This window comes from Barbus barbus (assembly GCF_936440315.1).
Source record: "Barbus barbus genome assembly, chromosome: 20".
In the NCBI taxonomy this organism is placed as follows: Eukaryota; Metazoa; Chordata; class Actinopteri; order Cypriniformes; family Cyprinidae; genus Barbus; species Barbus barbus.
The window spans coordinates 251,983-270,711 of NC_136748.1; the positions used below are offsets into that span (position 1 = coordinate 251,983).

General features: G+C 41.4%; 1 protein-coding gene across 1 annotated transcript; it reads right to left on the minus strand.

Moving 5' to 3' along the window:
- Positions 1-557: 557 nt before the first annotated feature.
- LOC306885956 (ATP-dependent RNA helicase DDX24-like) lies at positions 558-16,615 on the minus strand. The gene is made up of 9 exons (XM_079442788.1): positions 16,537-16,615; positions 14,947-15,679; positions 13,242-13,562; positions 10,596-10,749; positions 7,974-8,483; positions 6,717-6,792; positions 2,584-2,772; positions 1,532-1,661; positions 558-1,457 (listed from the first exon to the last, which is right to left on the minus strand). Exons 2-9 carry the CDS (start codon positions 15,671-15,673, stop codon positions 1,255-1,257), a joined length of 2,310 nt encoding a protein of 769 aa, XP_079298914.1. The 5' UTR covers positions 15,674-15,679; positions 16,537-16,615; the 3' UTR covers positions 558-1,254.
- Positions 16,616-18,729: the final 2,114 nt, after the last annotated feature.

The following is an 18,729-nucleotide window of genomic DNA, read 5'->3' on the forward strand; positions in this document are numbered from 1 at the left end:
AATCACATCTACTTTCTGTGAATCAAAACAGCAGAATGAATGAAACGAGTCGTTTACTTGCCTCTAGTCATTAATCAGGGAAGGTCGAGTCTGTTCTGTTAATCCTGTGGTCTGTGTTTGGTAAGTGGAGGAGCTCAGGAACATCTTGATCACGGCGAAGAGCGTCGCGGAGCAGCGTCACCTGGGTCACTACGGAGCTCTGGACCTCATATACACACACACCGTGATGGACATGACAAAGGTGATTGATTAGAGTCGTCCTGCAGCACGTGATCAGAAACTCAAGTCAAGAACATGCTTCTCTGTCTTCAAAGGAATTCATGGTGGAGAAAGCAGACCTGGAGAGGAGAGCCATGAGACTGATGGACAGCAGCACTGCGACGGTCAAGAAGAAGAGCAGGAGCGGAGCGCTGACCGCTCTCCAGACGCATCCATAGATCTCCAGCAGTACACACACATTCAGCTCATTAAATCTGCTCACACTAATGCTTCTGATCACACACTCAACTCATCACAAGTGCTCTGGATGAATGAATGAATAAAAGACGCGGCGCATTAAAGAGTTCATCAAACACTCCTGTTCAAATGTTTTTATTCTTCAACATGAAAAATAACCGGTTTATCAGAAACTCTGTGGAATCATTTCAATAATGATGATTTACTAAAGACAGTGTGATGTTTCAGTTGAATCTACAAGTTTACAAGTCAGCCTTCGACCATCCAGAGAAAGGAAATCAATCAAAGGACATGAGAGTAAATGCTTCAGGTGAAATGCCACAAGTAGAAAAATGGACAGATTAACGCAAAACAAGTCATTAAAATGGAGCGAAATAAATGCACAAATTTCCCTCAAGGAACTGATATCCAATTAAAGTTTTCACATTAGAACTTATCAATGCAACAGTAAAGTTCTGTAGTTCATTATAAATAATCAGGTCTGTGTTTGCACTAAATCTTTAATGGCAATCCTTTACAGATGAACTATGTGTGCTGATAATAGAAACCACTATAGATAAGTCTCTGACATTATAGAAAACTGACATTACATCCATAGAGATATCATTAAATGTGCCATAAAGCAGTGTTTCCCAGCCCTGCCCCTGGAGATACACCAGCAGCACAAGCGTCTGTCAGAGTCTGAGGAGATCAGATCTGAGAAACACTGCCTGCTTTCTGCCACTGCTTTAAACATCCCACCCAAAGCAAAGCTGCATTATCATCACAATGCATTTAAACAGTACTGAAAGGCTGCGGTCAGCGCTGGAGTGTGTCGCGGCTCAGGCTGGCCAGTGCCGTGTCGGCCGGGGCGAGGGGCAGCTGCAGTTTCCCCATCTGTGTGGGGTATTTGGTCTTCATCTGCGCTGTGAACACCGGCTGGGAGATCAGCTGCTTCAGCTGCTTCTTCAGGCTCCTGATGAGCTTCTGCTTCTCCCGGTCCTCCTCCTCCTCACCTCCTCCTGCAACACAGAAGCAGAGCACATGAGCGGGATCCGGCTCGGAGCATGAGGAAGATGAGCGGAGCAGCTCGTACCCATCAGTAGGTCATCATCCACGTCGATCTCCAGCGCCTCGGACGCCTGCCGCACCCACGAGTTGTGCTGCTTCTCCCGGCTGTGGAAGTACTCCATCTTCTCGATCTTCCAGGCCAGAGTCACGCGCTCCTGCAGAGCACAAACACACGCACCGCTGGTCATCATCACAGCTCACGTCATCACGAAAGCTCTTGGACAGTGCGCTGAGGGGTCATGTGAAGCAGTCTTATATATTTGAAGGAACGGCGTAAAGAGAACAAGGACCCATGATTTTTAGAAACACATGATGTGCACTGATAAATCAATAAGAATAAACACCGATATTTCAAAGTTGATTTCATGGTGACTTTAGGTGTGCAGAGTTGAACTCCAATAGATCCGTTTCACAACAATCTAGAGAAGTGTTTTATATCGGTATTCTTTAAGTTGACTGTAGATTAGCATCACTGTGCTTTTATCAGACATTAATTAGAAAAGAACTAGAACACACTCCTCTCTTCAGACTGCCTTAATCTATCGTTTACTCTTTTGGAAAGCTGTAGAAATGCTTTTGTGGATTTTTTTTCATTTGTTGTTGAGGCAAGTGTGAATGTAAATATGATATTTATTATAATGTGATTTCATAGATCTTAGTTTCTCTGCTAATGTGCAATGGCTGATGACAGACGTGTGTAAAAGCATCTTCATATCCTGGCTGGTGTTTTAACATCATGCTATTTTCATGACGAGGAACAAGTTAAAATAGTATTAAAGAGCAGTTTAAAAACCTCAATCAGGTTCCTAAAGTGTGTTTCAGATAAAAACACTGCGGTAAGATCTAATTCCCTAAGAGAACCTAACCAGCGCAACTGAATAGAGTAAGGGACGAGGATCTTCATTTGAGCTCGTGTGAGATCCTGGAATATCCCATTCAGCTTTCTGTGTATTTATATGATAATTATAATGATAACTCTACAGTTTTATCCTGTCACTTTAAATGCTGGAGCTCTGGATTCTGATTGGCTCTCACTAATGCTCAGTGATGTGGCTATGGTTAGAGCTGCGCTGGTACCTTGATGGCGCTCATGCAGTGGCTCTCCACGGGGAACACAGGCAGGTCCTCGCTCTTCCCCAGGGTCCTGCAGATCCTCCTGAAGTTGATCAGGTCCTCGGGGCCGATGAGCAGCAGACTCAGACCCTCTCTGGCGGCGCGGGCGGTGCGTCCGCTGCGGTGGACATACGTCTCAGACGTGCGAGGAACCTGGAGCCCAGACAGAGACACATTCACATTTAGCAGACGCTTTTACCCACACACACTTACAGATGAGGACAATAGAAGCAATCAAAACCAACTAAAGAGCAATGCTACACAAGTGCTGTGACACGTCTCCGTTAGCCCAACACAGCACACGCAGCAGGGGTTTTCATATACATATGCATATATAACACTCATCTATCTATCTATACATTAGGGGTGCAGCGATACGCGTATTTGTATTGAAGCGTTCGGTACGAGGCTTTCGGTTCGGTACACATTACAAACAGAACGATTCGTTGGACTAATCCTATTATGTTTGGAAAATAAAAGCTTAAAGTATGTGAAATATAATGTTCTCAGTGCCACTGCGCTCAACAACACAAAATAAGTTTTTCTTTTTTTTTTTTCAGTATGTACGAGCCACAAGAGAACTATAAAGGAAATAAATGAAAACAGCTATAGTCAACCTGTTGAAGTAGATTAGTCTCTCGTTGTCTCTGAGAGAATAAGCGGCGTCAGATGCCGACAGCTCCATCATTACGTTTTTACGTTCACTTTCTATAGTGAAGAGTGCAAATGCGTGCTTGTGTGATATCCATGGGCTCGCCTTCAGTTTAAAACTGAAATATTTCCAACATTGTGATGTATCGCCCCCCGTATCGAAAACATACCGAACCGTGACACCACTGTGTCGTATCGAACCCAACCGTGAAGTTTGTGAACCGTTACACCCCTAATATATATATATATACACACAATTATTTCTTTATTCTCTATTTAACGCCATGCCAGCATCAAAGCTTTTTTCATGGTGATCTCTGAATAAATTATACAAAGTATACAATTAACAAAAGGTTATAAAAGACATTTCAGATGTACACTAGATAAAAAATTCTACAATTCATTCAGCTAATACAGTTAGACACACCTCTGAATAAAACCGTTGTCTATTCACATTAAAAGCAGGACTATCCAATAAAATGTGTTTCATGTATACAAAGAAAACAAGTAGATAGAATAGAAAAAGAGTAGAGCACGCTAGTGTTAGAGTTTTAATTTTTTTAAGAAAAGCAGTTAGTAAATGAATAGAGTCTAAAAGGGGCAAGTAATTTTTATCAAGAATAGAGTTAGAATAGAGAGTGCTAGAGTTCGAGGGTCAGATAAAGATGGAAGAGATGCATGATTAGCTGATTCTTGAAGATGGCTCAGGACGCTGCTGGATTGAGTTGGGCAGGTCATTTCACCAGCAGGGAACACTTAATTGTAGGATCAGAACGAGTCAGACAAATGAAGATTCGATCAGAACATCGAAACATGAGGAGCAGAAATTCCAGAGAGGCCCCATGACAACAGAACAACGCCATAAATTAGATCCTGAAGCAAGCGAACCAACCAACTCTGTCAGTGCACCGCTTGCAACATTAAAACAAAAGGAACACTTCTTGATCAGTCCAACTCAGGAAGGAGATGGTCAAATGTGGGCAAGTAATCAAGACTGATGGTCACAGAGATGGCCATCACATGCGTTCCACGATAGAAACCACGAGCTTGACTTTTGCCCCACATAGAAGACTGAAATTCCTTTGTTCACAGAACAAGTCCCTATGTCCTACACAGAACATGTCCCTATGTCCTACACAGAACATGTCCCTATGTCCTACACAGAACTTGTCCCTATGTCCTACACAGAACATGTCCCTATGTCCTACACAGAACATGTCCCTATGTCCTACACAGAACATGTCCCTATGTCCTACACAGAACATGTCCCTATGTCCTACACAGAACTTGTCCCTATGTCCTACACAGAACATGTCCCTATGTCCTACACAGAACATGTCCCTATGTCCTACACAGAACATGTCCCTATGTCCTACACAGAACTTGTCCCTATGTCCTACACAGAACTTGTCCCTATGTCCTACACAGAACATGTCCCTATGTCCTACACAGAACATGTCCCTATGTCCTACACAGAACATGTCCCTATGTCCTACACAGAACTTGTCCCTATGTCCTACACAGAACATGTCCCTATGTCCTACACAGAACATGTCCCTATGTCCTACACAGAACATGTCCCTATGTCCTACACAGAACATGTCCCCATGTCCTACACAGAACATGTCCCCATGTCCTACACAGAACATGTCCCCATGTCCTACACAGAACATGTCCCTATGTCCTACACAGAACATGTCCCCATGTCCTACACAGAACATGTCCCTATGTCCTACACAGAACATGTCCCTATGTCCTACACAGAACATGTCCCCATGTCCTACACAGAACATGTCCCTATGTCCTACACAGAACATGTCCCTATGTCCTACACAGAACATGTCCCTATGTCCTACACAGAACTTGTCCCTATGTCCTACACAGAACATGTCCCTATGTCCTACACAGAACATGTCCCTATGTCCTACACAGAACATGTCCCTATGTCCTACACAGAACATGTCCCTATGTCCTACACAGAACATGTCCCTATGTCCTACACAGAACATGTCCCTATGTCCTACACAGAACTTGTCCCTATGTCCTACACAGAACTTGTCCCTATGTCCTACACAGAACATGTCCCTATGTCCTACACAGAACATGTCCCTATGTCCTACACAGAACATGTCCCTATGTCCTACACAGAACATGTCCCTATGTCCTACACAGAACTTGTCCCTATGTCCTACACAGAACATGTCCCTATGTCCTACACAGAACTTGTCCCTATGTCCTACACAGAACTTCACAGAGACTTCCATATGCACCTAAAATCATCTTAAAAGACTTGTGAGCAACTAATCATTTCTATGCATAACTCCATATTATGCATGTAACCCACATTAGACTATCATGTTTTAATCACATATTATGAATGTCTTTTTAATAACTGTTGAACGACTTTAAGCAATCATATTCGTGTTTGGTATGTATGAGTTTGAAAAATCACGCTTTCAACGTTTCTTCCGATCAATTCTTTGTCATCAGTGTATGACATTCTTTGACATCAATGTATCAGTCTTGTTTAAGAAATCATGTCCAAAGTTATATTCTACAAGAGCGTGTAAAATTCGGACCATGTGACTGATACATGATTTCTGGACTGCGAGGAGAAAAGAGCTAAAATAATATCCAAAAGCGAGGTGTCCAAGAGCCGAGTTTAAAAACTCAGGACACCATCCAATCGCTCTCTTTGAGCGTACTCTGGCCTGCACGCCAGTTGCTCCTACGATGAGAGGAAAGACCACCTAGTCTCGTTACATCCTTTTACTTTCTTTTCTTTCCGTTGAGTTTCGTGTTCAAAAGTTATGTTTGGCGCAAAGTCCCCATTTGGTCAGCCAACGCCCAGGACTTCACTGCGAACGACTACTGAACCGTCAGCCAATCAGCAACACGAGCAAGCAACTTCCAGATTTTTGCTGAGCTGGTGTATTTAATATAAATCTTAGCCTCATTGAGAAACTCAAAGCGAGGGTTAAATAAGTGATTGATGGTTGTTCAGGTCGATGCAATAGCACATATTGTTGTGAACTTGGGATATCTCATTTCCATTCTCTTAAACTCATTCTTTCCTCACTTTCTCTCTCTCTGCAACGTGTGAATGCTTGTGTTCATGTGTTAGATTCGTTTATGTCTTAGGTTTATATAAATAAAATCTTATCTATATTGAAAAGAGTCTTGTGTTTTGTGCTCACAAGTTAATGTGTTAATCTGCCGATCTGTGCTATTAAACGGTGTTTTCACTATATTTTGGATTTTAATATCCAGTGCAGGATTGATGTTCAGTGATCAGCCGTGAAACAGCGAGTCTGCTCAAATTCCCTATACAATCATAAATGACTCCCTTTGAGCTAAATTGACTTGTTTTCCTTACATTACACTACATAATGTAAAAGTGAAAACACCAAAGAGCAGGATGTGATCAGAGCGGAGCGGGGGTGTACCTGATAGTGAATGACGTGCTGGACGCCGGGGATGTCCAGGCCTCGAGCAGCGACGTCTGTGGTGAGCAGCACACAGCTGAGAGAGGACAGAAACACACAAACCTCATCAGATCCAGATCACCCATGATCCCATCTGCACACTAACTCCTGCCTCTACAAGGAATACCAGTTATACTTGACCAATATTATACAACAGACTTTGTTATGAATACACTGCAAAAAATGCTTTTCTTACTTTTTTGGGGTAAGAAAAATAATGTTATTTCAAACAGAAAACAAGGTTATTTTGCTTACCCCATTGGCCCATTATTTTGCTTGTTTCAAGCAAAAACTCAATTTTGACGTTTTTTTCTGAAAAGAAGAATATTTTACTTGTCTAGAAAATCCTTGGTGATTTAAGAATTTTTTGATATTTTGGCTGGAAACAAGACAAAGAGTCTGCACCATCTCTGCGGCTGACAATGACTCAGAAAACTACTTCAATAATTTAAATATCTCCTGGCTATTTTTCCAAACACACAGTCATTTCTCATGACTTCACAGCAAGCTTTATGTACGTGTTTAATTACATGCGTTGTTTTACATTTCCCTCCCTATTAAAAGTAAATACAGCACTGGCCAGAATGATCAGAACACTAGTATATCAGCAGCTAAAACTGGTTTGAAGTCAGTTATTTCATCTTCTGCTGGAGTGTGTCAGTAGCAAACATTCATTCAGCCATTAACTGTAATAATCCAGTGAGATGTTTGAGATCTGATCTGATCATCCAGTCTGTCTGAATGACATGAAGAAACAGAACAAACTGAGACTAAATCCAGAAGAACGGTGTCTCCAAGACGCTTCAAGAAACCTCCTGCAAAGCTACAGAACTGTTAACAGTTTTAGGCTCGTGTAAAAATGTCATAAATAGATCAATTAACGTCTATGAACTAAATTAAATGAACATTTGCTGTGAGCCTCCTCTGTGTTTAAAGCAGCTTTTGTCCTCGGTGCTCTTGAGCAGAGTTTCTCAGGAGCTTTGCAGGAGGTTTCTTGAAGCGTCTTGGAGAGACAGTTCTTCTGGATTTAGTCCCAGTTTGTTCTGTTTCTTCATGTCATTCAGACAGACTGATGATGATCAGATCAGATCTTAGATTTCAGACCTATCATGACTAATAATGATACCATATGACATGGAAAAACAGATCACGCTTGTGTTTTGGACTGATGGCCCCGCTCTAGCGTGACTGATGATGGCTGTTTTTGAGTTCCCTCACCTGTCCTTCTCAGCGAAGCGCTCCAGGTTCTTCAGCCGCTGCTTCTGGTGCATGTTAGCGTGCAGCGGCAGAGGAGCACAGTCCAGGATCAGCAGCAGCGCGCTCAGACGCTTGATGCAGTCGATGCTGTTGGCGAACACCATGCTGCGGCCGGGATACTGCAGCAGGAAGTAGTACAGCAACAGGTCCTTCTCCTCCTTGGTGCAGCTGATGCGTGTCTCCGTCAGCGTCTCCACCGTGGCCTGCTTGCGAGTCAGGTCGATGACTTTGGGCTTGTCTTTGATGCCCACCTTCTCCATGAGGAGCTGCAGTCTGCTGTGCTCGCTGCTCTTGCGCTTCTTCTGCTGCAGACGCATCGGCAGGCCGTGCTCCAGCGTCAGCGTGGCCGAGAACACAAACGTCTGCCTGCTGGGGTTAAACTGGGACGTGTTGAGCATCTCCAGCAGGTTCTGCAGCTCTGCGAAGTGGCCCTTCTCCACCATGCGGTCGGCCTCGTCGATCACCAGACACCTGAGGAGATGCACCAGATGCAGACAGCTGAGAACACGGCACAGATCAGGGGATGCTCCACACAGACTTTCTTTTAAAGATATTTGCTTACATGCTCACTTGTAGTTACTTCAAGATATTTTTAAAAATATTTTTTATTACCTTATGTCCAAAACTGTCATTTTTCACACAAACATTTTTTAACATCTTGTTGCAACATTTGACAAAAATCAAGACTGAATGTATTCTAAGTCCCTGCTAAAACGTATTTGTTTTCCTCAGTGTATTGACTACTGTGATATGGCCATTTTTTATTTTTAAACGGGTTGCATTAATTTTTGTCAGGTCTGTGCTCTGTGTATGTGGTATAATCTTGCTCTTCTGTAAAGCACTTTGGTCAGCCTGCTGGCTGTTGTTAATGTGCTCTACAAATAAACTGAACTTGAGCTATTTGATCAAAATCCCATGTTATAAAGATGAAGTGCTATGCTGGCTATTTAAGACAATATTGTCTGATTAGATGGCAATGCTGACCTAAAATACTAGATGTTTGCCCTCTCTCTCTCTCTTCCTCACATCTCAGACCTCAAATACAAATAAGGATGTGACGTAGAGCTGCATGATTAACTGTTAACAGATCCTGAACTTGATTCCACGTGATCTGATTCGCTTGTCTTTTAAATCTTTGAAAAAATAAATGACACCGGAACATTGAGATCTGCGTTCGCGCTGCCACCGTTAGCATGTTTAGGTAAGAAATAGCTACACAAGCAATCTTTTCAACTACACACAGTATTATTTCTGTCTTACTATCATTTATATTATCACAGAAATACTGGGATGAAAGTCTATAGTTGGGATAGCAACGTTGATGTCTATGGTAGCAAATAAAATAGACCACTAGGTGGCAACAGGTGACTGTTAAAAATGTATTTGTCATTGAATCATTCATTCAAGAGATTCGTTCAAACACTCTGATTCATCCAGTAATGAAACAAGTGAAGTATTTATGAGCGAGTCATTGAATCATTCATTCAAGAGATTCGTTCAAACACTCTGATTCATCCAGTAATGAAACAAGTGAAGTATTTATGAGCGAGTCATTGAATCATTCATTCAAGAGATTCGTTCAAACACTCTGATTCATCCAGTAATGAAACAAGTGAAGTATTTACGAGCGAGTCATTGAATCAATCATTCAAGAGATTCGTTCAAACACTCTGATTCATCCAGTAATGAAACAAGTGAAGTATTTACGAGCGAGTCATTGAATCATTAATTCAAGAGATTCGTTCAAACACTCTGATTCATCCAGTAATGAAACAAGTGAAGTATTTACGAGCGAGTCATTGAATCATTCATTCAAGAGATTCGTTCAAACACTCTGATTCATCCAGTAATGAAACAAGTGAAGTATTTACGAGCGAGTCATTGAATCATTAATTCAAGAGATTCGTTCAAACACTCTGATTCATCCAGTAATGAAACAAGTGAAGTATTTACGAGCGAGTCATTGAATCATTCATTCAAGAGATTCGTTCAAACACTCTGATTCATCCAGTAATGAAACAAGTGAAGTATTTACGAGCGAGTCATTGAATCATTCATTCAAGAGATTCGTTCAAACACTCTGATTCTGATACTGATGGTATAATATGGGACACTTCATTTCTAGTGATTATCATCAGTTTGATTTCACAGATACGATTTAAACTAAACTGAGCTAGACAATAACATCTCTGAACTCAATAATGAAATGCCTTTAACTGAAAATTGAGAGTTTAATCTTATTATTATACATTAGTGACACTGAATCCTCCGTTCAGTGCTGTAAAGTGCTTTGACACAGTCTGTATTGTTAATAGCGCTGTATAAATAAAGCTGTCTTGACAGTTGACAGTATTTAGCTATCCTCACTTACAGAAATGAGCTATAGAGTCCTGCACACTAGTAAAAAAATGTAAAAATTATATCTGCTGTCTGAATCATTTTTGGTTTGACTGTATATATATTGTGTGTGTTTAATAATGAATTGATAAACACTTAAATAGACAGCAGCAATAATATTTAGTCAAGCATGATTTAGTTTGGTTGGGAATGGTGGTGTTTATCTGGTGACGGAGCGGAGCGTACCGCAGCTGGCGCAGGTTCTGCAGGTGCGGCTGCTTCTCTCGGATCATCTCCCACAGACGACCCGGTGTAGCGATCACGATCTCCGGCCGGCGCATCAGAACCCGCTGCTGCTTCTGCGGAGCCATCCCTCCGACCACGACTGCCGTCCTGACCCCTGCTCAAACACATGACCATCAGCTCAGAACCAGACAGCTATGTTCCTGTCACTGGCTGTGATTACATGCACAATTTGTGTTTCAATCGGACTGAATGTATCCTGATTGATGAATCTGAATGTAGTGTTTACATGAACGCTAGATAAAGTGATCGGGTTGATGTCTGCGTTTATGTCACAGGCCTCAAATCACAATTGATTTTTTTTGACATGCACACACTGCACACACATAGTGTTTCTCACCACTGTCCTACACGGTCTCTATTTCTTTTAAACAGCAGAATTAATATTTGTAAACCGAAACTAAAAACAAATATATACAGTGGGTACGGAAAGTATTCAGACCCCCTTAAATTTTCACTCTTTGTTAAATTGCAGCCATTTGCTAAAATCATTTAAGTTCATTTTTTCCTCATTAATGTACACACAGCACCCCATATTGACAGAAAAACACAGAATTGTTGACATTTTTGCAGATTTATTAAAAAAGAAAAACTGAAATATCACATGGTCCTAAGTATTCAGACCCTTTGCTGTGACACTCATATATTTAACTCCGGTGCTGTCCATTTCTTCTGATCATCCTTGAGATGGTTCTACACCTTCATTTGAGTCCAGCTGTGTTTGATTATACTGACTGGACTTGATTAGGAAAGCCACACACCTGTCTATATAAGACCTTACAGCTCACAGTGCATGTCAGAGCAAATGAGAATCATGAGGTCAAAGGAACTGCCTGAAGAGCTCAGAGACAGAATTGTGGCAAGGCACACATCTGGCCAAGGTTACAAAAATAATTCTGCTGCACTTAAGGTTCCTAAGAGCACAGTGGCATCCATAATCCTTAAATGGATGACGTTTGGGACGACCAGAACCCTTCCTAGAGCTGGCCGTCCGGCCAAACTGAGCTATCGGGGGAGAAGAGCCTTGGTGAGAGAGGTAAAGAAGAACCCAAAGATCACTGTGGCTGAGCTCCAGAGATGCAGTCGGGAGATGGGAGAAAGTTGTAGAAAGTCAACCATCACTGCAGCCCTCCACCAGTCGGGGCTTTATGGCAGAGTGGCCCGACGGAAGCCTCTCCTCAGTGCAAGACACAAAAAAACACCTGAAGGACCACAAGATGGTGAGAAATCAGATTCTCTGGTCTGATGAGACCAAGATAGAACTTTTTGGCCTTAATTCTAAGCGGTATGTGTGGAGAAAACCAGGCACTGCTCATCACCTGTCCAATACAGTCCCAACAGTGAAGCATGGTGGTGGCAGCATCATGCAGTGGGGGTGTTTTTCAGCTGCAGGGACAGGACGACTGGTTGCAATCGAGGGAAAGATGAATGCGGCCAAGTACAGGGATATCCTGGACGAAAACCTTCTCCAGAGTACTCAGGATCTCAGACTGGGCCGAAGGTTTACCTTCCAACAAGACAATAACCCTAAGCACACAGCTAAAATAACGAAGGAGTGGCTTCACAACAACTCCGTGACTGTTCTTGAATGGCCCAGCCAGAGCCCTGACTTAAACCCAATTGAGCATCTCTGGAGAGACCTAAAAATGGCTGTCCACCAACGTTTACCATCCAACCTGACAGAACTGGAGAGGATCTGCAAGGAGGAATGGCAGAGGATCCCCAAATCCAGGTGTGAAAAACTTGATGCATCTTTCCCAAAAAGACTCATGGCTGTATTAGATCAAAAGGGTGCTTCTACTAAATACTGAGCAAAGGGTCTGAATACTTAGGACCATGTGATATTTCAGTTTTTCTTTTTTAATAAATCTGCAAAAATGTCAACAATTCTGTGTTTTTCTGTCAATATGGGGTGCTGTGTGTACATTAATGAGGAAAAAAATGAACTTAAATGATTTTAGCAAATGGCTGCAATATAACAAAGAGTGAAAAATTGAAGGGGGTCTGAATACTTTCCGTACCCACTGTATTTATACACATGAAAACCGTTGTGCCGTGCTGCTCATATTTATCACGCAGTCGTCTGTGGATGAGAATCTGAAACAAGGACTGGTGGGAGGTTGTCCTGCTCCACTTCACAGACGCCGAGTGAAAGGAGAGCTTTATAACGACAGGATATTCATTTATACAGCTCTTTATTCGAACAGCTCGTTCCGATTATGTCATTATGCTATTTCTGCGACACTGTACATCCGATCGAGTGTTTAAATGCGCTCTCGATCATGTTAGAAAAGGAATAAACCACCCCTTCAATCCGACCGAGCTCAATCAGATCGATTAAGGTGTTCACATGAATTATCTCATTACTGACGGATTATTTGGTTGCCAACGATTGGGGTTTCTACTGTATTTATTTTAGCTGTTCAGGTAATATCAACGGTAAAACTCATTTGTGGTCAAAATTAGATTTCAAATTCAGCCAGAGCTATAGAAATGTCTTATTTAAGGGGATCAAGAGGAGACGTGAGTCAGGACGCTCTTATAAAAGAAGCATCATCATTATATTCGTGTTTATCAGCGCACACTGACCGGCGAAGCGGGCCACAGCGTCGATGTGGTGTTGGACCTGAACGGCCAGCTCTCTGGTGGGAGTGAGGATGAGGCCGAGCAGCGGCGGCTGCTGTGTGTTCCTCTGTGTTTGACCTGCTCCTTCCTTCTCCTTCTCCTCTTCTTCCTCAGCAGATGCAGCTCCGCTCTCCTCCTGCGGCTCCTCACCGTCTCGCAGATACAGGCTCTCCACACGCGTCTCTGTGTCATCGGCTCCGGTCGGCTGCTCGCTGGCGGATGCTTTCCTCCACTCCAGGATGCTGTGGATCATGGGAATCCCGAAACACAGCGTCTTCCCGCTGCCTGCAGACAACACACACACAAGCTGAGAATCACTGCCTGCTCAACAGTCCTGGAGCTTCTGATGGACGACATCTGATATCTTAGAGAGCAGGGTGACCGATCGCTGATATAAAGCCAATATAATAAACCTTAAAACTAGTGAATAACAAATGCATAATTACAGCAGTGGAATTTACTACTTAAACACAACTTACTAAAATAATTAGAAATAAAACATTTGAAAATTTATCTAAAAAAAAAAAACTTGATTTAAAAAAATATAAACTAAAATAGACATTCTAAATTGACTTTTCTGAATAATCAAACATAAACATAAATAATCTCTCCATTGATGTATGGTTTGTTATGATAGAACAATATTACTCTGAGATACAACTATTAGAAAATCTGGAATCTGAGGGAGCAAAAAAATCTAAATATTGAGAAAATCTCCTTTAAAGTTGTTCAAATGAAGTTCTTAGCAATGCATATTACTAATCAAAAATGAAGTTTTGATATATTTATGGTAGGAAATTTACTAAATATCTTCATGGAACATGATCTTAATATCCTAATGATTTTTGTCATAAAAGAGAAATGAATAATTTTGATCCATACAATGTATTGTTGGCTATTGCTACAGATATACCTGTGTTACTGATGACTGCTTTTGTGCTGCAGGGACACACATAGAGTCAAAATGACAACTTCCACACTCAGATGGGTTTGTTTTATGCAATTACTTAGAAAGAGGAAAACAAGATACATTTCTAATTTCAACATTATTTGATTGTCAGACATTCAAAGGTTTTGGGTGGTTTTTGACTAATAAAGAGGTTACATTACACATGGAGTCTTGAAAAGGATATTAAGATAGACATCTTTAACACTTTTTGGTTTACAGGCATGCAAGCTTTGTGGGGAAATACAGGGAAAAAAGCAGTAATTATTTAAACTGTTCCCATTAATGCACAATGCATGCTGCATATAATACAAGTCAACAGATTTTACTAATAGAGCTATCAATCTCTGTAGAAATAACAATGATGCTGCCATCTTTCTGAAGTCATTTCCACCCTCCTGTAATTTGGCTCTGAATCTCAGGTGAAAACTGTTATTTTGACACCTCAGTTTCTCAGTTTGTTCTGTTTCTTCATGTCATTCAGACAGACTCTAACATCTCACTGGATTATTACAGTTAATGGCTGAATGAATGTTTGCTACTGACACACTCCAGCAGAAGATGAAATAACTGACTTCAAACCAGTTTTAGCTGCTGATATACTAGTGTTCTGATCATTCTGGTTGTATTCATGCATTTAATAATCTAGTGTTTTCTGAAGTGAAGGCTCAGTAAACAGACAGCAGAGAGCGAGTGTGCTGGTGTCGGTCAGCGATCTCTCACCGGTCTCGGCCGCTCCCAGGATGTCCAGTCGGTCTCTGATGGCCGCCGGCAGCGTCAGGGCCTGGATCGGAGTCGGGGCTGAAAACCCCAGAGCGCTCAGGGCAGTTAACACCGGCGCAGGTACGAACAGGTCCTTCCAGGCCGACACGTCTGCGCTCGCACCCTCGGCTGACCGGCTCCAGTTCCTGCTCTTCTTCTGAGACGGAGGTGGCCCGCCGGGCTCGGACACAGCTTCTGCTGCGTCTGCAAGCGCTTTCTTCTTCTTCTTCTTACGTGGCTTCTTCTTCTTCTTCTTGGACGGTGTGTGTTGTGTGTCTGGAGTCAGATCAGGACTCTCGTCCTCTGAATCCCGCTCGGCTTCCACCATCTCCTCCAGAACAGACATGTCCTGAGGTTCCTCGTCCGCATTGCATCTCTTCTGCTTCTTTTTCTTCTTTCTATCAGGCTTTTGTTCAATATCTTCCTCTACAGGCTGCAGCTGCTCTTCAGCAGCTTTTCTCTTCTTCTTGGCTTTGCTGGTGGTGTTTGCGGGACCCTGCGTGGTGTTGGTCTTCTCCGGCTCCACCAGCGAGTACTCGGTCAGCTCCTCGAAGCACACCAGACCGTCCAGACCATCATCAGAGAACAGACTGGGGTCCACATTCACCGCCTTCCACTGGCCCTGCACCACCACCCCTCTCTTGGAGGAGATCAAGCGAGGCTTCTTCACCTTCATCTTCACCTTCATCTTCTCCTGAAGAGACAGAAACAGATGCGTTCTCATTTCACATCTATGACACTGATTCTGTTGCTGTTTGACCCCGGGTGTATTTGCTATCCTGGACCACAAAACCAGTCGTAAGGGTCAGTTTTTTCTAAATTGAGATACATCATCATCATCTGAATAAATAATCTTTCCATTGATGTATGGTTTGTTATGATAGGACAATATTTGTCTGAGATACAACTATTAGAAAATCTGGAATCTGAGGGAGCAAAAAAATCTAAATATTGAGAAAATCTCCTTTAAAGTTGTTCAAATGAAGTTCTTAGCAATGCATATTACTAATCAATAATGAAGTTTTGATATATTTACGGTAGGAAATGTACTAAATATCTTGATGGAACATGATCTTAATATCCTAATGATTTTTGTCATAAAAGAGAAATGAATAATTTTGATCCATACAATGTATTGTTGGCTATTGCTACAAATATACCTGTGTTACTCATGACTGCTTTTGTGCTGCAGGGACAGATATATATGTTGTAATGTGTTGATGTTTGTTTGTATTTATTAATAATTGATGTTGATCACTGAAGAAATGCCACAGAAACAAATTGCGAAAGGACAATAAACTTACTAACATGGTTCAGTGATGATAATACGATACATAATGCACAGCATAATTATTTACACCGGTTTCTATATCTCAGCATAAAGATAAAAGAACCGAATTCTGCGCAAAACCCAGGTTACATCAGTGTATTTACATCAATCAACAACATGCGCAAACTATTACATTAGACTAACCCCACTCTGATAACACGTGACTCATATCAACACGAGTATTTTACAATATTAATAGTGTGAATAAAGCTAAAGCTTACGTGCTGTTATCTGTCGCGTTCACGCACGTGCACAACACAAGGACGCGGCCATGATGGACATGACGTCAGAGAGAACCACCAATCACAGAGACTGTCCTGAGCACGTGGTAGTGACGGCCGCTTTCGAATCACTGCTTCGTGAAGCTTCGACACTTTAGTGAATCATTTGTCTCGATCGCCCCCCAGCAGCGAAACATTGAACCAGCGTCGATGGTTTTTACCTGATCTCGGATTGGTTTCATCACTTTTAGACATTTTAATGAGACATTTGTGTAATTAAAAGGATGAGAAGTAGTTAATAGTTTCTTACTGGCCTCTATAAACAAAGCAAGCCCTGCAAATTAATATCAAATATTTTAAAAACCACACGTATACACTTCATATTTAATGGTATTTTATTATTATTTTTATTGCATTTTATGTATTATACTTTCTATAAAACATTTGCCATGGGGTTTTAAAAGCCGTTTTTATGCATGTTTTAGCCTGAGTTCTGACCAGCAGTCGTGCTTCGAATCACTGAATCATTTCCTAAGTATTTGATTCAATTGATTCGAATCTTCGAACAGGTTCGTTTCTCCCATCACTACCACGTGGAAGCACTCTGATGTTTTCCAGTCCTATTATATGTACAATGGAGAGAAAAAAGAAACAGTTTAACTAAAAATAACAAAGCAAAATAAATACAATAACTGGGATAAAGTGTAATTTAGAGTAAAGTTTACTCTGATGGGTGCACACTGTATCTCCAAGTTTATTAGTTTAAACCTAACCTAAATCCTTATAATGAAATCACATACGACTGTAATTGCTCTATCCCTTACGAAAATTGACCATTATAGTAAAGTTGTAATAACCCTTTTTTGTTGGCGTATTGATCACCATTTAACCACAGTTTTACTTCATGGTTAAACTATGGTTAGTGTAGCAAAACCATGGTTAATCTGTGGCTACCATGGTTGAACTATAGTAACAATGTTTGTTTTTTTGTGTGGTAAATGCATGGTTAATTTCCGTAAGGGATATCTTTAACAGCGATGAGTAAAGGCTGTTTCCAGGATTTGAAAGCATCTGGGGCTAATGGAGGTGGCTGGAGGTTCATGATGCTCATGTCAGATTTAGTGAGGCAGTGCTGGGTGGTCCTGCTTCGCTCTAGAGGGGTCCGGGGGTATGCCTGCCCCCCCGGGAGAACATTTTATTCATTTTAAATTTAAATGCATTAATCTGGTGCCCTTTGAGAGTTCAGAGCTCCAACCCATGTTCAGTGTGCAAATTGAACGAACAAAAAAAGTCAATGACAATCTAAAAAGTGTCTAGAACTGCTCCTGGTCAAAGTGTACCGTGTTCTTCTCTGACCCATGCTACACCCCATTCTGGGCCCTTTGCAGTCTGTCCTCCTTTTCAAAACACAAATATCAACACATATAAAGCAAGACATTTTATTTAGCTATTTAGGCCTGCACGGTATCTGCAGGATTTTTAAAATCAAATTTAAGGCTTTTTGTTACCTGCAGAAATGTAATTTCTATGGTATGAGCGGGATATAGCTATGACTAGTACCATATTAAACCGATATCAGGATTTACAGCTCAGATACAAGTTTTCACAAAAACAAAAAGTTTTAGAAAATGATCATTTCAGCCTTTAAACCATTTGTTTTTATATTTAGCACTGTGTGTTTGCTGTGTAAAATCATGGGTGGATTTTCGTATTGATCTGAACAAAAACAACAAACAGGCTCATTGCAAATACACATTCATTCTCTGTCAATAGGTCTCTGGCGTCTTTTGGACGGCAGAAATACAGCGGTTTGCGATGCACACAGAGGCACTGTGTTCGTAAATGCTACTTTATCAGGCATTAAATGAAAATGGCATCGAAACTATTCTGAAGTCACTCAGTTCCCTTGAAAGTAGAGCTGGACAATATGGCCCAAACAATTCCCAAGAAGATGTTTTATATCAGTTGATATAGATAATTACCATGATACATTTCACATTTTTATCCTAAGTGAAAGTTGTAGAAGTCAGACTTTAATTGTGGTTTTAAACGACTATTTATGATGAGAACATGACAAACACTTCACGTCTTTGAATTCTTGACACTTTTCCAGTCATTTTTCATTAATAAAATAAATATCTTAATTGAAAAATGAATTTCCTAGTTTCTGCATGCTCTAATGCAGGGGTCACC